General features: G+C 39.7%; 1 protein-coding gene across 6 annotated transcripts in view; it reads left to right on the top strand.

Moving 5' to 3' along the window:
• ABCC8 (ATP binding cassette subfamily C member 8) overlaps positions 1–15,630 on the top strand; it is an 82,886-nt gene that overhangs the window by 41,349 nt on the left and 25,907 nt on the right. For all 6 annotated transcript variants that reach the window (XM_040607880.1, XM_040607874.1, XM_040607875.1 and 3 more), the window contains 7 exons: positions 1,381–1,456; positions 1,548–1,653; positions 6,344–6,379; positions 7,949–7,984; positions 11,096–11,194; positions 12,043–12,127; positions 13,353–13,433. In XM_040607880.1, the coding sequence (XP_040463814.1) occupies positions 1,381–1,456; positions 1,548–1,653; positions 6,344–6,379; positions 7,949–7,984; positions 11,096–11,194; positions 12,043–12,127; positions 13,353–13,433 (519 nt within the window). The remainder of the gene's footprint in view (positions 1–1,380; positions 1,457–1,547; positions 1,654–6,343; positions 6,380–7,948; positions 7,985–11,095; positions 11,195–12,042; positions 12,128–13,352; positions 13,434–15,630) is intronic.

Consider the following 15,630-nt stretch of genomic DNA (forward strand, 5'->3'; position numbering starts at 1 on the left):
CCTTCCTCTTTTGTAATTCCTAGTAGCCTTTCAAGATGAAGTTAAAAACTAACCAACATAACTTCTTTGAAAAAAAAATTGAAGTTATCCATGCTACTTTGAAGACTGTTGCTCTTGATTTGCTGTGGAGATGCCCAGAAATAATAAAAAAACGTGAGAGCTGTTGTAGTGATAATGGTGTTTATTTAGGAAGTCTGCTATTATGTTTGCATTTCTGGCAGAAGACAACGAATAATTCCATTTCAAGGGACCAAGTAGGACAACTGGTAGTACTTCTGGGGTTTTTTTAGGGGCTGTCATCTGACTTGCTGCTTTTGTGCAGGCTCCTTCTTAAATAGACTTCCAGGAAAATAAGAGGAATATTTGAGAGAAGCCAGAGCAGTAACCTCTGTAAGGACAGTATTTGTGAAGTCTTGAGCAGAAAGCCAGGACCAGCTGTAATCTTTGGCTCCATCTGCTGACATCGTTGTCAGCGGTGGCACCTGGGTCAGGGAACTTCTGCAGTTCGTGTCTATCTGCACCTTGTTGCCCATGAAAGGGCATTTTTCGAGAGAGGATCCTCTGGCTGCCTTCGGTAATCTAGAGGGAGGAACAGTGCACTTTCTTCTGCTCGTTTTTTCAGGTGGTTTTCCATCACTTTTTTTCTGTAGGGTAGGATAAAAATGTCCCATTTCACTCAGATCAAAAAATGTACTTTGCATTGCTGAAAGGTTTTGAAGGCTTCAGTGGCTCTGAAAAAGTAAGAGAAGAGGGTCCTTTTGAAATTGTCTCCCATCTCCTATTTTTCACAGTATTCATGGAAATGTCCTCCATTTAAAGTCCTGAACAGGCTTCGTTTCTTGGTTTTAGTCTCTTTCAGTGAAAAGATTTCTGTATCTAGCAAAGTCTAGGTTATCCAAGAATCATATCAGAAATACAAAGGAAAATACTCTTAATAGGCAGCAACATATAATTTCTGTGGAAAGTTCGGCAAATCTGCTTGGAATTTGGACCATGTAATTGCTGTATGTGCTGCAATGTGTCTGCAAAGAGCACACCGTGACACCGTATATAGTTTATTCGTATTGTAATTATTTCACTTATTTCATGTGCCCACCTTACAAATAACAAAACAAAAGAAACCCTAACCAACTTATTTTTTCACAGGAATTTTCCATAATTTTCTAATTGTTGTGCTTGTTTGAGTTCAGAGATCCTTGCACATCAGAATTACCAGCCTTTACAAAATCAGTTACTTGAAGATCTGTTTCCTGCATTGAGCAAAGGCTAACTCTTTTCCTATGCGCCGTGTAATGAAAATCCAAGTGTCTCATATGTCGAAAAAAGAAGTCAGCTCTAAAGCTGGTTTTCTGTTTCTTATTTCTCTCTACCTTGGCACAGATCACAAATGGATTTTTCACATGGACGCCTGAAGGTCCTCCAGCATTGTCCAACATTGATATCAGAATCCCTCAAGGTACAAAATGACATCAGATATACGGAATTAAGATGTTTTCCTGTGAGCATTTGGTAAATGGTAAGCTTATCTATACCTTCATCTCTCACAGGTCAGCTGACAATGATTGTAGGACAAGTTGGCTGCGGTAAGTCGTCTCTCTTGCTAGCCATACTTGGTGAGATGCAGAAGATCTCTGGGAACATATTCTGGAGCAGGTAGTGCTATTTAAAAATTCAAGCTTGAGTTGATTAGTAATGCAGAAAAAACCCAACATCTATCCTGGGGATCTGTTTGTGGAGTCAGGGATTCTGTAGGCATAGTCAAGATAAAAACGTTACCCCAAGGGGTAGGGGAGCGCATCAGAGAGAACCCCCAGCTGGAGTCTGTTCCATTCACAGGAATAGATCACTGTACTTGGGCATTCCACACCCCAGCAACATAACCTGAGTGAAATCGTCGCTAATTTGGAATCAGAATTAGCTAGCTTGGAGTGTTAGGCTGCTACAGAATGGCGTTTGCGCTTTCAGGCCTGAGCTCATGTCTGGAACTCTGAAGAGGTACTGGCTCTCTAGGAGTAGTCCCTGGCTGTGCTGTTAGATGTGTGCTCCATCCCAGCGCTGGGGGAGTGCAGAGTTTTTTATAAGTGGCAGTGACCTCAGAGTGCTCCTGCAGTGCATCCTGCCTGATTTGACAAGAGAGAGATAGCCATGTCCTTCCCTCTCCTCCCAAGGGGACACAGCAGATGCGCTCTCGCAGCCAGTTACAGATTATACTTGTGTCTAGCTTTTGTACTGGTCATGAAAGGAGGGAAAAAAAATGCTACCAAACTCCAACAGCTGAACTTTTAGCACTTGGTCTCTTGACCCTCAAACTAGGTGACAGATGGTATAATATATTGAGACTCCTGTTTGTGGTTTCCAGTAAATTACTACCATCTCTGGTACACCATCTGATCAATGTGTGAACATTTTTTACCTGCTTATTTTACAGTACTAGTCTTCCTAGCCATACAGACTACACTTTGCCTTTTGGGATACAATTATTTGTAGGTAAAGCTTGACAAATTGCAGAAGAACCTAGAGAAACAATTTTATTTCCAACTGGTTGGGAGTGAAGGAACAACAGTGCAACTGTAAGTCATATCCACACACCCCGATGGATGGAGGGTCACTGTTGCCCAGTAGGTTTTGCACTGATCTTGTGAAACAATTCTCAGATTTCTCAAGTTTGTAGAGAGATGATATTTATATCCAGCCTTAATGCATAAGCCAGTCACGCTACTCAGAATTGCACATGCTTTAATAGTAATAGCATGAGGAAGGAAGACTCCCTATTTTATAGGTGGGGAAAATGAAACGTAGGAAGGTGACCCTTTCAGCTGGTAAGGGAGCCAAAATTCCAGAATGTGGTGATCTGTCTGTTAAAATTTACTTCTCTAAGCAGAAAAACAGAGTATGGTGAGGAACCATACAGGATCCCTGCAGCTTTATGAGGTGAACTAATTTCATTTCAGCAAGGCTGTAATTCTTTATAGATGACATAACATGATTAAGAAGTGTAATTTGAATGTCTGATGCTAAACTAAAATAGACGACATGATGGTTCTGATCAGACTGTGGTTTTAAATAGCACTTGTTTAGAAGCACACAACAGTGTAAAGGTCAGAACTGGTTTTCGTGTCTTTTGTATGTGCCAAAGTATCACAAGGTGAAATTCAGTTGTTATCACATTTGCTTTGCTATCTGTCAGATATGTGTAAAGGGGCTTTTGGCCGAAACAATCTGAGGACTGTAAGTGCTAGCTACACTGGGACTGATTATGTTTTGTCTCATCTTTCAGAGCTGCTGCCATGCGCACTAGTCTGTTCAGAATGACAGATGCAGTCAGTGTAGGCTGCACATCTGTGTGTAAAGCTATCTGATGACAGCTCCCTTAAGTTGATAAGAAAATACTAACACCTGAGCAAGTACATGCGCCATTATCCCAGGTATAAGGAGAGCAGTCTTCACTGGGTAATTACCAGAGCTTGTAGCCTTAGCTCAAGCAATAAAATGTGTCACCAGAATCAGTAAGATCCTTGTTACAGCTCACTCTTTGGGATGAGACAAATGCTTGGCTTCAGTCATTCACATTAAAGAATTGCCCTAAATTATTTCGCTCCAGATTTCCTTCCCTTTCCCTTCCTCCAAGGTCACAGCTATGAAGACAAAGGATACATCCTGCTGACATGTCACTTGGTGCTCAGGAAATCTGGATTCTATTCCTGAGCCTTTGCTTGGTCAGGTGGATAACCTTGCACCAAGTCATTTTTCTCCTCTGTGCCTCCATGCTCTATTGATAATTAACTGCATGCCATCTTTATTTGCTTCCTATAAAACTTAGTTCCTTCAAAACCTTAAAAAAGTTTAACTTATTCCTGGGCTAGGAATTGGCTAATCAGAAGTGAGCACTAGTTCAGTTTTAGTTTTAATTTGTTGTTTGTGTTACAGTGTGTGTCTGGAAGATCCAGCTCAGATTACTGCCCCTTGTCCAAAGCAGGATGAGTGCATCTAAGCATAAATATTTTATAATGTGGTTAGAGATTGGCAAAAATAAAGAAATCATTATTTATATTCTGAACAGATGGTAAATAGTATTGATTTGACTGGTTATTGAGTAAATAATTATAGCATATTGCATGCTAATTTCTTCTGGGCAGTGTCTCGCTTTAAATAGTCCCAGTTCAAGTCCTGGGAGCAGTTTATAATATAAGTCTTTTTGGTGTAAATAATATCAGAAAATTGACCTAAATGAGAAATAGTTTTCTCAAAAAAATTTGTTTCTAAAAAAACATTTGTTTCTTAAAGCAACATATGTACTCCATTGTGAATCTAGAGTCCTTATAATTTGAAGGAAGCACTGGATTTGTGAAGGTTGTTTGTTAACAGTAGATTTTCTTCTACTCAATGTGGAGTTGACTGTTTTCATCAAATGACAATATTTTTAAAGTTTTTTTAATGCCTAAAAAATACATTTATTTTTACAAATATTTGTTTACTGGAGTTTTCAGAAACATCCAGGTACTTAATTTTATTGTATTTAAATTGGAAATGGAGGTCTCTGAAGGCTTGAAAATCTCAGTAGGTACATATTTGCGTCTTTAGATATCCATATGCCTTGAAAAAATAGATCTAGATCGCATTATCAAACATAAATTACTTGGACATTTCAACACTGGTAGGAGGTAAATGCATCCTTAATTGCCAGGAGTATGCAGGAAAAGGGGGAAAGGAGTGATAACACAAAGTCAAAGTGGGAAAAAGTGAATTGACAAGGGTGAGCTAAAACTCCAAATGCAGAATTAATCTTTTCCAGCTACAGAACAGAAACACAGATCAGGCAATTGATCTGTCAATACTTGCAGAAGATTGTGGCACCTGTGGCCGTGTAGCAGAAGAACGCAGTTGACAGAGGAGGTCAGGCCATTGCTGCGCACTGCTGCACCTTGTGCTACTCTGAGAGTGGCTTGTGCCCTGTGAGCATGGCGCTTTGCCCCATTTCTGAGCAGGAGCTGGTCAAGGTGCACACCTGCAGTGAGCCCAGGCAAACTGTGGTAGCCACGAGGGACCCTGCCCCATCTTTGCTTCTTGAGCCACTTCGGTGGATTATACCAGTTGTGCAGTTTGCTGCCTGTGTCGCAGGCTGGCATAGGAAAAGAGCACAGTAGAGGGGGTGCTGCTGCCATGCACAACTACTAGATGTTGCAAGTTACCAGGATGTTCCCCAGTAGAATGGGTGCCTGGCCATTTTTGGGGTGGTCCATGAAGGAGGAGCTGATGTTTCTTGTTCAGGATCCTTCTGTTGTGCATGGAACAGCTGGAAAAAGATGTTCCCTATTTCAGCCCCTTGACAGTTCCTGTAAAGAATGTGGTGCTATTTAACGATATGCAGCAGGTTCATGGGTTTTTGGAGAAGGTGCCAGTGGGTCCACACGGTGAAGACCAGTGGAGTGTGAGGTTACTCTGGAAAAGCTTTGTTTAGTACACTGCCCTTTGGAATAAAGATACTACTGGCTGGTTGGCACTCTGACATTCTACAGTAAATTGAATTTAGTTGTGGTCATTGCTTACTATGGGTGAACTTCTTGGAAGTGTCTCAAACTAGCCTTTTAAACTGCAGGTGTAATTTTCTTTCCTGGATATTTATGAGCAAATGCTGTTAGCATGAAGTTACTGAGACGGTTCTCTTTAAAGCATGAAGAACTTTTTCTCCTTGATTTTGTTTATACCACTGGACACACGGGTTTTTCATTCTATTCAGTGGGGCTGAGTTTAGTATCGGTAATAAGTATGGCCAGTCATCCTGTCAAAGCAGCTCTGTGAACATCTTGGTACACCATTCAAAAACAGCCGAACCAAAACCTGTCCATCCCTCAGTCCTGCCCACGCTTATTTATACAGGCACATCCCCCAAAGGACAGCATGTTGCAAGTCAACTGAAGATGGGATTTGGGGTTCAAACTAACCCATTATATGCTGCAAAGGTACAGTTACTGCCATGGAAAAATACAGTATCATGAATTACCTGTTTGTTTTCCCTGAAAACGTTGGGTTTTTTAGTGGAACTGTGTTCTTGTCACACTAGGACTTTTCAGTTCTGTTAGCACCTCCAGGACAGAGTGGAGGTGATTTTATTTGTTGAGTCAAATTAAATGTTTAAACAGGAGGAAAAAAAACTGTCACCAAATTTTTTTGACCGCTAAAATGAAAGCACTTTGTGTAGAAGGAACAGATGCTGTGCTGCAGCTCTGTGATAAATACTGTTTGCAGTCTGTGCACTAAGTGGAATTTAATAGTTTTTTCTTTCTGGGGCAGATTGCCTGTGCTTACTTAAGTAAACAGTCTTTGCTTTCTGTTTGTGATGCAGCTGTACTTCTGACAGCGAGACGGGGGAAGATGTCAGGTATGGTATTGTATGGGGTTATTGGTCTTCCTGTCGAATGCAATAGAAGGAACCAAAGGTTTCTAAAAATGTATGCTTAAGATTTTCAGAGTCAAAATTCTGAAAGTCAGCGACCCTTTCACTGCATTAATTAGCTTAGGATACAGTTTTTGAAACCTCCTATGTGACTTATGAAAATAAAGGCTGGAATTCCTTTATGAAAACATTGCCATTTGGTGATTTTGAAAATTGTATCCTAACTTCCCTTGATGTCATTGAAAATCCTTCTAGACTATTCCCTAATGCCACACTTCAAAACGTAGTATCAAGTATTGCTTTAAAGGATTCATTTATTAAAGCAAATTCTCCCCATCACCCTTCTCTTCATTTATTAATTTTTTTTATGATCTGTCATAAGTTTATTTTCTCATCTGGCATTCTTCAGGTACACACGAACTGAGAGGTGTGGGGAGTAGCAGATTAGTCCATCTGTTGGCAGGAGATCCTTGCAAGGAAATCATTTTTACCTGATTCACATAGCTCAGTTTGGATTTTGGGAATGCTTACCAAATCAATTGAGAGCAAAGCTTTCTGACACGGTTGTCATTTTAGTGTGGCACACAAACCTCCAGAATGGTAAACCTTGTAAAGGTGACAATCCCTGCTGAAGTCAGCGAGACCTTTGTTAGTGAAACTGGCAGAGGAAAAATGGCATGTGATGTCCCTTTTCTTGACTAAACCACGCTAAACTGGGTGCCTTCTACTGACAGAGTATTTTATTGGTTCTGTGACGCACCAGCTATTCTACTGAGTTTTCTCTAGATTTTTCAGCCTCTTCTCTCCCATTCACCTTATTTCTCAGACTTGTTACCTAGTTGTCAGATTGAGTCCTGCAAAACTTCTGCTCCCATCTGTGTGTAGTATAAGAGGGAGGTTCATGCATCTACTAAGCCTCATAGTAGAAGGTACTTGGAAATCTCACAGTTCTTTCTGTATAAGAAAGACTGCAATTCCTGAGCCAAGTTAAAGTGAAACCGTCTGAACCCATTAAGATACAAGAGAAATATGATAGGAATTAGACATCTGCATATTTGAAACTGTTGTGGGGATGGACAGCAAACAGCAAAATAACATGCACAGCAGTATGACAAGCATATGTAAAAGTAAGAAAGAATATTAGACCGTATGAAACAATTACCTACATTATCATACGTTCTGGGAATCCTAGTGATGTTAGTTAAGCGCTGTAGGAATACGTCTGGTGGGTTTGGTGCACTAGCATCCTGTAGAACATTTCTGGTGTTCTCAGAACATTGAGCCAAAGTCTTGTGAGGTCTCGAGTATATTTGCTCGTAGGTGTTGAATGCTTTCTACAAGGTTGTTTAGCACTTCTCAAAACTGAAGCTTTAACAGTACCTTTTTTAGGTCAGCATCATGTAGTACAGAATTTTAGCATACTTAGAGTTTTATTTATGTTATGCAGTATTTTTGTTGTATTTTTAATTATAGCATAGTGTTAGTACTTTAAGGTATTATTTGCATTGTCTAAAGTAATTCAATTTTTAACACCCTTGTGTTTGTTTTCTGCAGCCCAGAGAAAGAATCTCCTGTTGACACGGAATTCAGGTACAACACTTTAAAAACTAATGTGAACCTCCAGAGGTGCCTTCCAACCTCAGCCATTCTGTGACTCCCTGAACATTCCTCAAAAGTGTCTGCACTTAATGAGTTGTTTGTCCTTAGAAAGCAAACGGGTGGTCTCTGTATGCAGCTACTCCAAGATACAGAAGTAAAACCAAGGAAGTGACCCTTGTGGTTTAATAATGGCAAAAAAGTATGCTCCTGAATACTGGCAGTATCAGAATGTTCTGTTACCTACCATCAGGCTGAAAATAGTGGAAGGATGTGTTTTTCTGTTCATGCAGTAATAGCATAGGACAGGACAGCACGCATTTCTCTCGTCTGGAGAACGTTTGATTATGAGTTGTTGACTGCTGTTAGAAATTCATGAATTGTGCAAAATAATCAAGTTAAAACTATAGTCAGCAATCCAAAACACATAGGAATGGCTTTGCAGTGTATTAATTCCTCTACCATTATACTCATAACTGCATTGCATTTTAACTGCATCTATTTTCTTTTGAAAATTGCTGACATTCCAGAGTTGGTAGGTTTATTAAGGCACTAAGATTAATATATGAATGTCCCTTAATTAGTCTTATTTTCAGTGATCTTGAATGCATACTGAGCCTATTGAACTTAACAAAATGAGATGTGACGAGAGTGTTAGATGAATAACTTCAAACAAATAATCTCAACAATGTTTTTTCTGATTCTAAATTAATGATCAGGTTTGATCCTAAATTAGCCAAAGGACATAGTCTCCGGGGAGCTCAGGGAAGCTTTTCCTATTTATTGTAGGGTTGGATTTTGCTGTTTGCCTCTTTGTGATAATTAAGAGGCTATGGTTAGTCTATCTTGTGTTATCAGAGGAAAAAAGTTACACTCTGCTGATGAAAATGCATTTCTTCGTTTATGCAGTCTGGGGGTAGGAGGCAGTTACTTCCACCTGCAGAATAAATTCCTCCAGAATCTTTGCTGAGCCATTTGCTTGCATTCAGTGTTTTAAGTGTGAAACCTTAGGCAGGTTCAAGGCAGGCTTTCAGAGAAAGTGTTGCACACTCCATTTCAGAATATTTGGTCTCTGGATTTTTGGCCCCATATTTCTCAGTTTCAGTAAAAGTTTAGTTCAGTTGCCTCTTTATAGGAAGAGCTGTAGACATGCGGTAGGCTTCTCATGTGATCAGGCACTTGCAAGCTTTTTGCTTATGTCAAAATGTGATCTGCCCTGATATATGTCATCCTAGTGTCAATTTGCAATTAAGATTAATTTAGAGGGGTTGACTAAATCTTAAATCCGTAATGAATTTTGGCAAGCTTATTGCTTGTTCCCAGATTCCTTGCAGTAATTAGTCCTCAGTGATGGCCTAAAAGCAGAAAGCAAGCCAAGTACGAATGGTGTTCCCAGGCACTGTGCTGGTTCTCAGCACGGAGTGCATCTTACTGGCAGTGCCCATGTCTTCACTGAACAAAATACTTTTTACAAAAGCTGTAAATACATTTTCCTCTGAGTAGCAAAACATTGCTACTACTTTTCAAAAAATAGAAGTAACTTTTCAATCACATGGAGAATTAAGAGCAGCAAAGGCTCAGTTTCAAGCAATTGAAAAGGTGGGGAAGGGAATACATGTTCGTCTTGGAATGCCCAGAGCAATTTTTTCTCAATCACTGGAATGAAAACTTCATACTAATTGAAAAAATGCTCCCCTCTTGAGGCAGAACTGAATGCTCTTTGAATTAGATTTTTGGGACTGCTGGCTCGGCTGCCTAGGGTTTTTTTTTCTGTCTTTTTTCTTTTTTTTTTCTGTTTCATTTTCCAGTAAAGAGAATTCATAAAACATAATTGAATTCTAACAAGTCATCAGATATTTGAACTTGGAAACACGTTAGGGTAGTGTAACTGTGTATTCTTTCAGGTCATCAAAGAAAATTGGATCCTATAATGACTTCTAAGCAAGCTTGGTGAAAGCCTGAGAAAATGAACAGGGCCAGTGACCTTAGCTCCTGATAAAAAAAGATGTATTTTGGCAGCACATGGTTTGAATTGCATTCAGGTCTACCAGAAAGAGGCTGGTGTAATGGCTGTCTAGCAGACAAAGGCTGCGTTTGGTTGAGAGGTCCTGTCTTTTTATTGGATTAGCTGATACAGTTGGAAAGAAAACAGCTATGCTTTTAGGTGTATGATCCCTCATTTGGCCCTTTTCTGGAGAGGTGGTGATATGCCAGTGAGTTTTCTAGCAGTATCAGTTGCTCTAATGAAAAACGTTGCCTTTCTCCCAGCTGTGCCTTACTGAGGTCCTTACTACAGCCAGCAAAAGCACTACTACTTCACTAGTAGGCAGATGCTTTTATTTTTAAATAGTACTAATAATAATCCCTATGAAATAAAATACGCATGTTGAGATCCTGTTGACCGTACCTGTTAAGTTGTCCCTTCTGATGGTACGTTATGGGGGCAATTCCACAGGGGGAAATTTAGCAAACGTTTTTTGTCTGTGTTCTCTTTTGTGGTCTTGATAGATATAGAAAGATTTTACTCATGGTTATCCATTTACTTTATGACTCAAGTTCTCTTCTAAGAATGGGGAAAATAAATGTGTTGGGAGAAGGGGGGACTTGCCTTTGTGCATATGTGGAATTTTGGGGTGTTTTTTAAACATTTAAAAATACCATTTTTATAATGTCCCTCCTGAAATGTATTGCCCTGCTAGTGATATGCTATACATTTTTTTTTATTAGTCTGTCGAAACAGAGCTGGGATTCATTCTTTGGTAATTTTCTTCCTGCCATCTGTGATGCTCAAGAGGCAGCTTTACTGAGCTAGCCTCACTGAAACCCGCTCACAGCAGAAAAAGAGGGAACAGACTGAAATTCAGTTAGTTGAACCTTTTCAGTGTTCTGTTGGAAATTTAACATCTTCTGTATTTCTTTCATGGGAGAGCTATTGATTGTCCTAAAAAAAAGAAATGAAAGACAGCATTTTTTGAAGACTGAATACCAGTGTCTTAATTTACAAGAAAAGGGTTTCCAAAAAACCCTACTGCACTGGTGAGCTGGCAACTCTGTTGTTTCTGTTTGGTTTAGGTTTGTTGTTGATTTGATGTTTTTTTTTTTCAGGAAAAGAGGCTCAGTAGCATATGCATCACAGAAGCCTTGGTTGCTCAATGCTACAGTGGAAGAGAATATCACATTTGAAAGCCCTTTTAACAAACAGAGGTAACAAGTTCCAGCACTGTCACATGCTTTACTCCCCTTTTCCCTAAACAGTGGGGTTGCATGTCCCCATCTCTATCTATTGACTAATGTACTGCACCTGTCTGAACATGACAAAAGACCTTGAGCTCTGCGTGGTCCCCCTTTGATCGTGTTTTTCCTGAAGGACACAAGGGACAGAGTTCTGTCTCACTTCAACTGAGATGTAGAAGAGTTTTCATTTCCCAGCACCGTGTGTGTTTAGAATGCAGTATTCTCTTCTTACACCTAATTGACTAGTTTAACTGTCTTAGAAGGACATTATCTGTTTGGGAATGTGTTTATTACAGTTTCAGTGGCTGGTACATTGTGAAGGATTAGTGGGCTGCCTTTCTATTCAGTATAAATGCTCACCAAACATTCTGAAGTATTTAAAAGTTAATTGCTGATGTCCCACCCCCCCACTCCCCCCCTTAAAAGAAGTGGTTGGTTATGAATTCACATCCTATGCGCGTGTTTTTTTTCCATCATCCTTGGAAGTTGAAACAAGAAACAAAGGCCCTGGCCATGAAAAAAGTTAAATGTTAAGCAGTAACAATATACCATGGAAGAAGTTGTGCTTGTTTTGCTTGGTTGTAATTATTAAATACTTTTAATTGAGAAGCTGATGTAAGATGTTTTTTCTTAGCTGAAATGTTATTTACTTGCCTGTGATTGAAAGAGATCCCATTAAAACAATTAGTGGCTAACAAACATGTTTTCCACTGTGTGATTTTTTCCAGCTGGTTAATTTTTGTTCCTCTGCAGGTAGGAAATGTGCTGCTTTAGCAATATCTGTGTGGATTTTGCATTACCTTTTTTTGTTTCCGCAGGTACAAAGCAGTAATTGATGCTTGTTCCCTCCAGCCTGATATTGACATTCTCCCTCACGGAGACCAAACCCAAATTGGAGAGAGGGTCAGTAAACAGCTACAGGCTTCTATTTTTGTTTCAAACATATAGGAGGTTTTTTATTATCTTGTTGTGTTATTAAAACCTTACTGGTTATTTGGCTACAAAGGTAATCTTTTAGTTAAGTGTACGTTTGGGTCATTAGTCTGGAAGGTCGTTGCTCGGTAAACATGGAAACACTGTCATTTACATGAGATGCAATGACTTAAATGTGCTGCTATCAGAATGTTTGACTAATTCTGTGGCTGCTCTCTCAGATATCCTGACTTCACAGTGCATTTTTTGGTTTCTTTAGGACTAACGTAAAAATAATCCATAAATTTTGAGAGCCCCTTCATTTAGAAAAGGGCAGGTGTTTAATCAATGGCAAACTAAGCTTTATCACATTGGGGAAGATTAGGGAGTGACAAGAAAGGAAATGGAAGTCACAAATGTGTAAACAATTTACTCTGGCCTATACTGGCACTGTCACAAACAAGCGAAACCCCATGAAAAAAAATGCAACAAACCACATGAGGATGGATACACTTCAGGATACATTTCCACACCTAATCTTCGTGTTGGCTACCATTTTAATTTTAAATGGATTTGTTCCTAACCCAGTTCATTGTGTAGCCAAATGCTTTCTGACAGGAGGAGGGAAGTGGAGGGGAGAGAGAGGGTGGGGTACTGTCTTTTGGCAGCAATTCTGGCTTATGAGAGCTGAAGGCATTTGTGGAACTGTGGGTGGATCACAGGAAGGGTAAGTAACTCAGAGCAGGGTGCTAGCAGGGGACTAAGGGCCAAACCCAAGTACAATAGCAACCAGGTAATGTTCACCTCAGCATGGTCTGACCTCCCACCAGCACTTGCTGATTACAGCGTATAATGGAGCTGATATAGTGTGACAGCATACGATTATAAAAACAAAAAACAGGACATAGCCAAACTCATAAGGCTGACTTTTGAGTAGAAGCCTAGTTTAGACTGCCTGCAGAATACCTATGCCACCACAAAGTACTGAACGTTTCCCGTCCCTCTGGTATGTATGGAGTACAGCTCCAGACAGTGCTCTGGCTTTTCTAACAATTTGTGCACTGTGTTCCCAGCTGAATGCAGGCCCACACTTTTGAAAAATTTCTTTGGGTTTCTTTGTCCAGAAAGTATTCTGTGGATAATCCAATCAGAATATGAATGTTCAGTTGATGGTTTTTATAATTGTCTGATTGTTCTTCTCCTGCTTATCTCCAAGGGTATTAATCTGTCTGGAGGGCAGCGCCAACGTATCAGTGTGGCAAGAGCACTTTACCAGCAGACAAATGTTGTGTTCTTGGTGAGTAGGTGCCATTATGTTTATGCTCCAAACGGAAGCATGGGATGTGAGCATTTGGAGTATTTCATGGGTAACACACACCAAACATTGTGCTTCACTGAGCTAAGCCAGATATGCACTGTTTATTTTATATCTATTGTTAGCTAGCCTGCAGGTAAGAAGCACTTTGTAAATGTTGCAGACAGACAGATAGCTATTAAGATACAAATCGAAATGCTAATGCTTCCCCTCTCGGTGTGCTGAAATTTCTTTTTGACCCTTGTGTTTATCTTTGGTACTTAGAAATTTAATAGTCTCTGCTGTATTCATGAAATTCCGAAGCTGTCTCAGGCCTAAAATTAATGTTGTCCTGTGTCTGGGGTGTTTCCTTTCTGCAACAAACTAAGCTGTCTTCCCACCCTGAACTGCTCGTTGTATATCCTGTCCCAACTTCAACAGAAGTGCTATGGAAAAAGGATCGAGAGCAGGCTCTAAAAACTTAGTAGGTGGGAAAACGAATGCATCCTACACAGTCGCTAGTAGTTAGCTTGCCAGCTTTCCGATGTAGGACTTCTTTCTTAAGCTCGGTTTTCAAGGAGCTTTGACTCCAGCTGTTATAACAGTGAGTCACATCGGATCAGAGAAGCTGTCCACATTCAAGGTCATCCCTAAAAGTCTGGGAGGTTACTTAGACCTTTCCCTGTAATTAGGCTGATCAATATGTGTTTGCTTCACATGTAGGAGGTTTCCAGGCAATCATCAGAATGCAGGAGAGTAGACAGCAGCTGGGCCAGGTGCTGCAAATCAGCAGACCCAGTATTGGGCTGTAACTTGGTTTTGTCACTTCTGTCCTTCTGTGCAGGACGCTCAATAAGCACCTGATAGTAGCAGGTTCTCTTATGGTTTGATAATGTCAAAGTACACACAAATAAACCTTTTTTGAGTTACTAAATCTTTTAAAAATAAACAGGAATCTTATACGGTAGCATTTGCAAACACTCAGTTCTTTTAAGACTGCTTTTGTAAACAAACGCAAAAAGCTTCTCTCTGGCAAGTATGCACCTCATATTCCATAACCTTTCACATTCTCTAAACTTCTTGTGATCATTGCAGATATGAAAAAAGTCATGTGATAAGAATAAAATCTGTAATGAATTAACTACATTAATTGACTCTGCGTGTTTCATTTGTTGCCTATCAGACTAGTCCTGTAGCACGAGCTGGTGTTTTTTCACGTGCCTTGTAATCCATGTGTCATTATAATGAACAGCCTCGTCCGACTCCACAGTGCAGTGTCGTGTTCTGTGAACTGGCATTTACGGTCCCCAGAAGCGCAGCACTGCAGAGAAGGTGGCTGTGTACAAACTCGGGGCTCAAAATGATGGTCAGGTCTGTGCCGGATCAGTAGGACAGCAGAATCAGTAGTTGCAGCAGGAAAGCTGGCAACATACATCCTTGCTTATTGAGCACAGTGCACTCAGATTTTTAAGAATAAATTCTGTACCACGGTCAAAGCTACTGTATTTCAAAAGCACATTTTAAGTGCTCTGTTAGGCTCTGATTTATTAGAATTTCAGTGATCATATTTATCTTACTGTTGATTTCAGAAATTTTTGGTTTTGTAGATAATTTAGTATTGTTGCTTTCATGTATCTGATGGAGTCACAAATTAAATTGTTGCAGAATTGAAGGGAGTAAAAGTTCAAGAGGATTTTCTGAAGCACTCCTGTCTTTGCTTGTACCTTTCTCTAACTAACTGGTAGCAATGATGTCACACTGAAAGCAGAAATAATTCAAATTCAACCCTACTTTATCAGCAAACAGCTGGAGAAAGCAAAATTTGATTTTTAAGACATCCTGGTTTTAGTGTAATATAGTATGAAATAATAATACTAAGGATATCTCACAGCCAATATCATTAGTGCAAGCAGAAATAACAGATTTGTAATTCCATATAAATAGGATTAGGTAAACAAGTCCCCCAAAAGATGATATAGATTATTTTGTTCAAGCAATGACTTATATGCACTAAATTTAGGCATAAACTAATCTAGGTCATAAATCAGGCATCTGAGCAGTCATCAAAATTATCAGTATTTCTTCTTGTGTGATTCTTTTGATTTATGAATGAAAGAAAAAAAAGCAGAAGGGCATTATGTATAAGGGAAAGAAAATGTGCTTTTTGTCCCTGGCCCTGGAGCGGTTATGTAATCCATGC

This window comes from Falco naumanni, chromosome 10 (genome assembly GCF_017639655.2).
Source record: "Falco naumanni isolate bFalNau1 chromosome 10, bFalNau1.pat, whole genome shotgun sequence".
NCBI classification, from domain to species: domain Eukaryota; kingdom Metazoa; phylum Chordata; class Aves; order Falconiformes; family Falconidae; genus Falco; species Falco naumanni.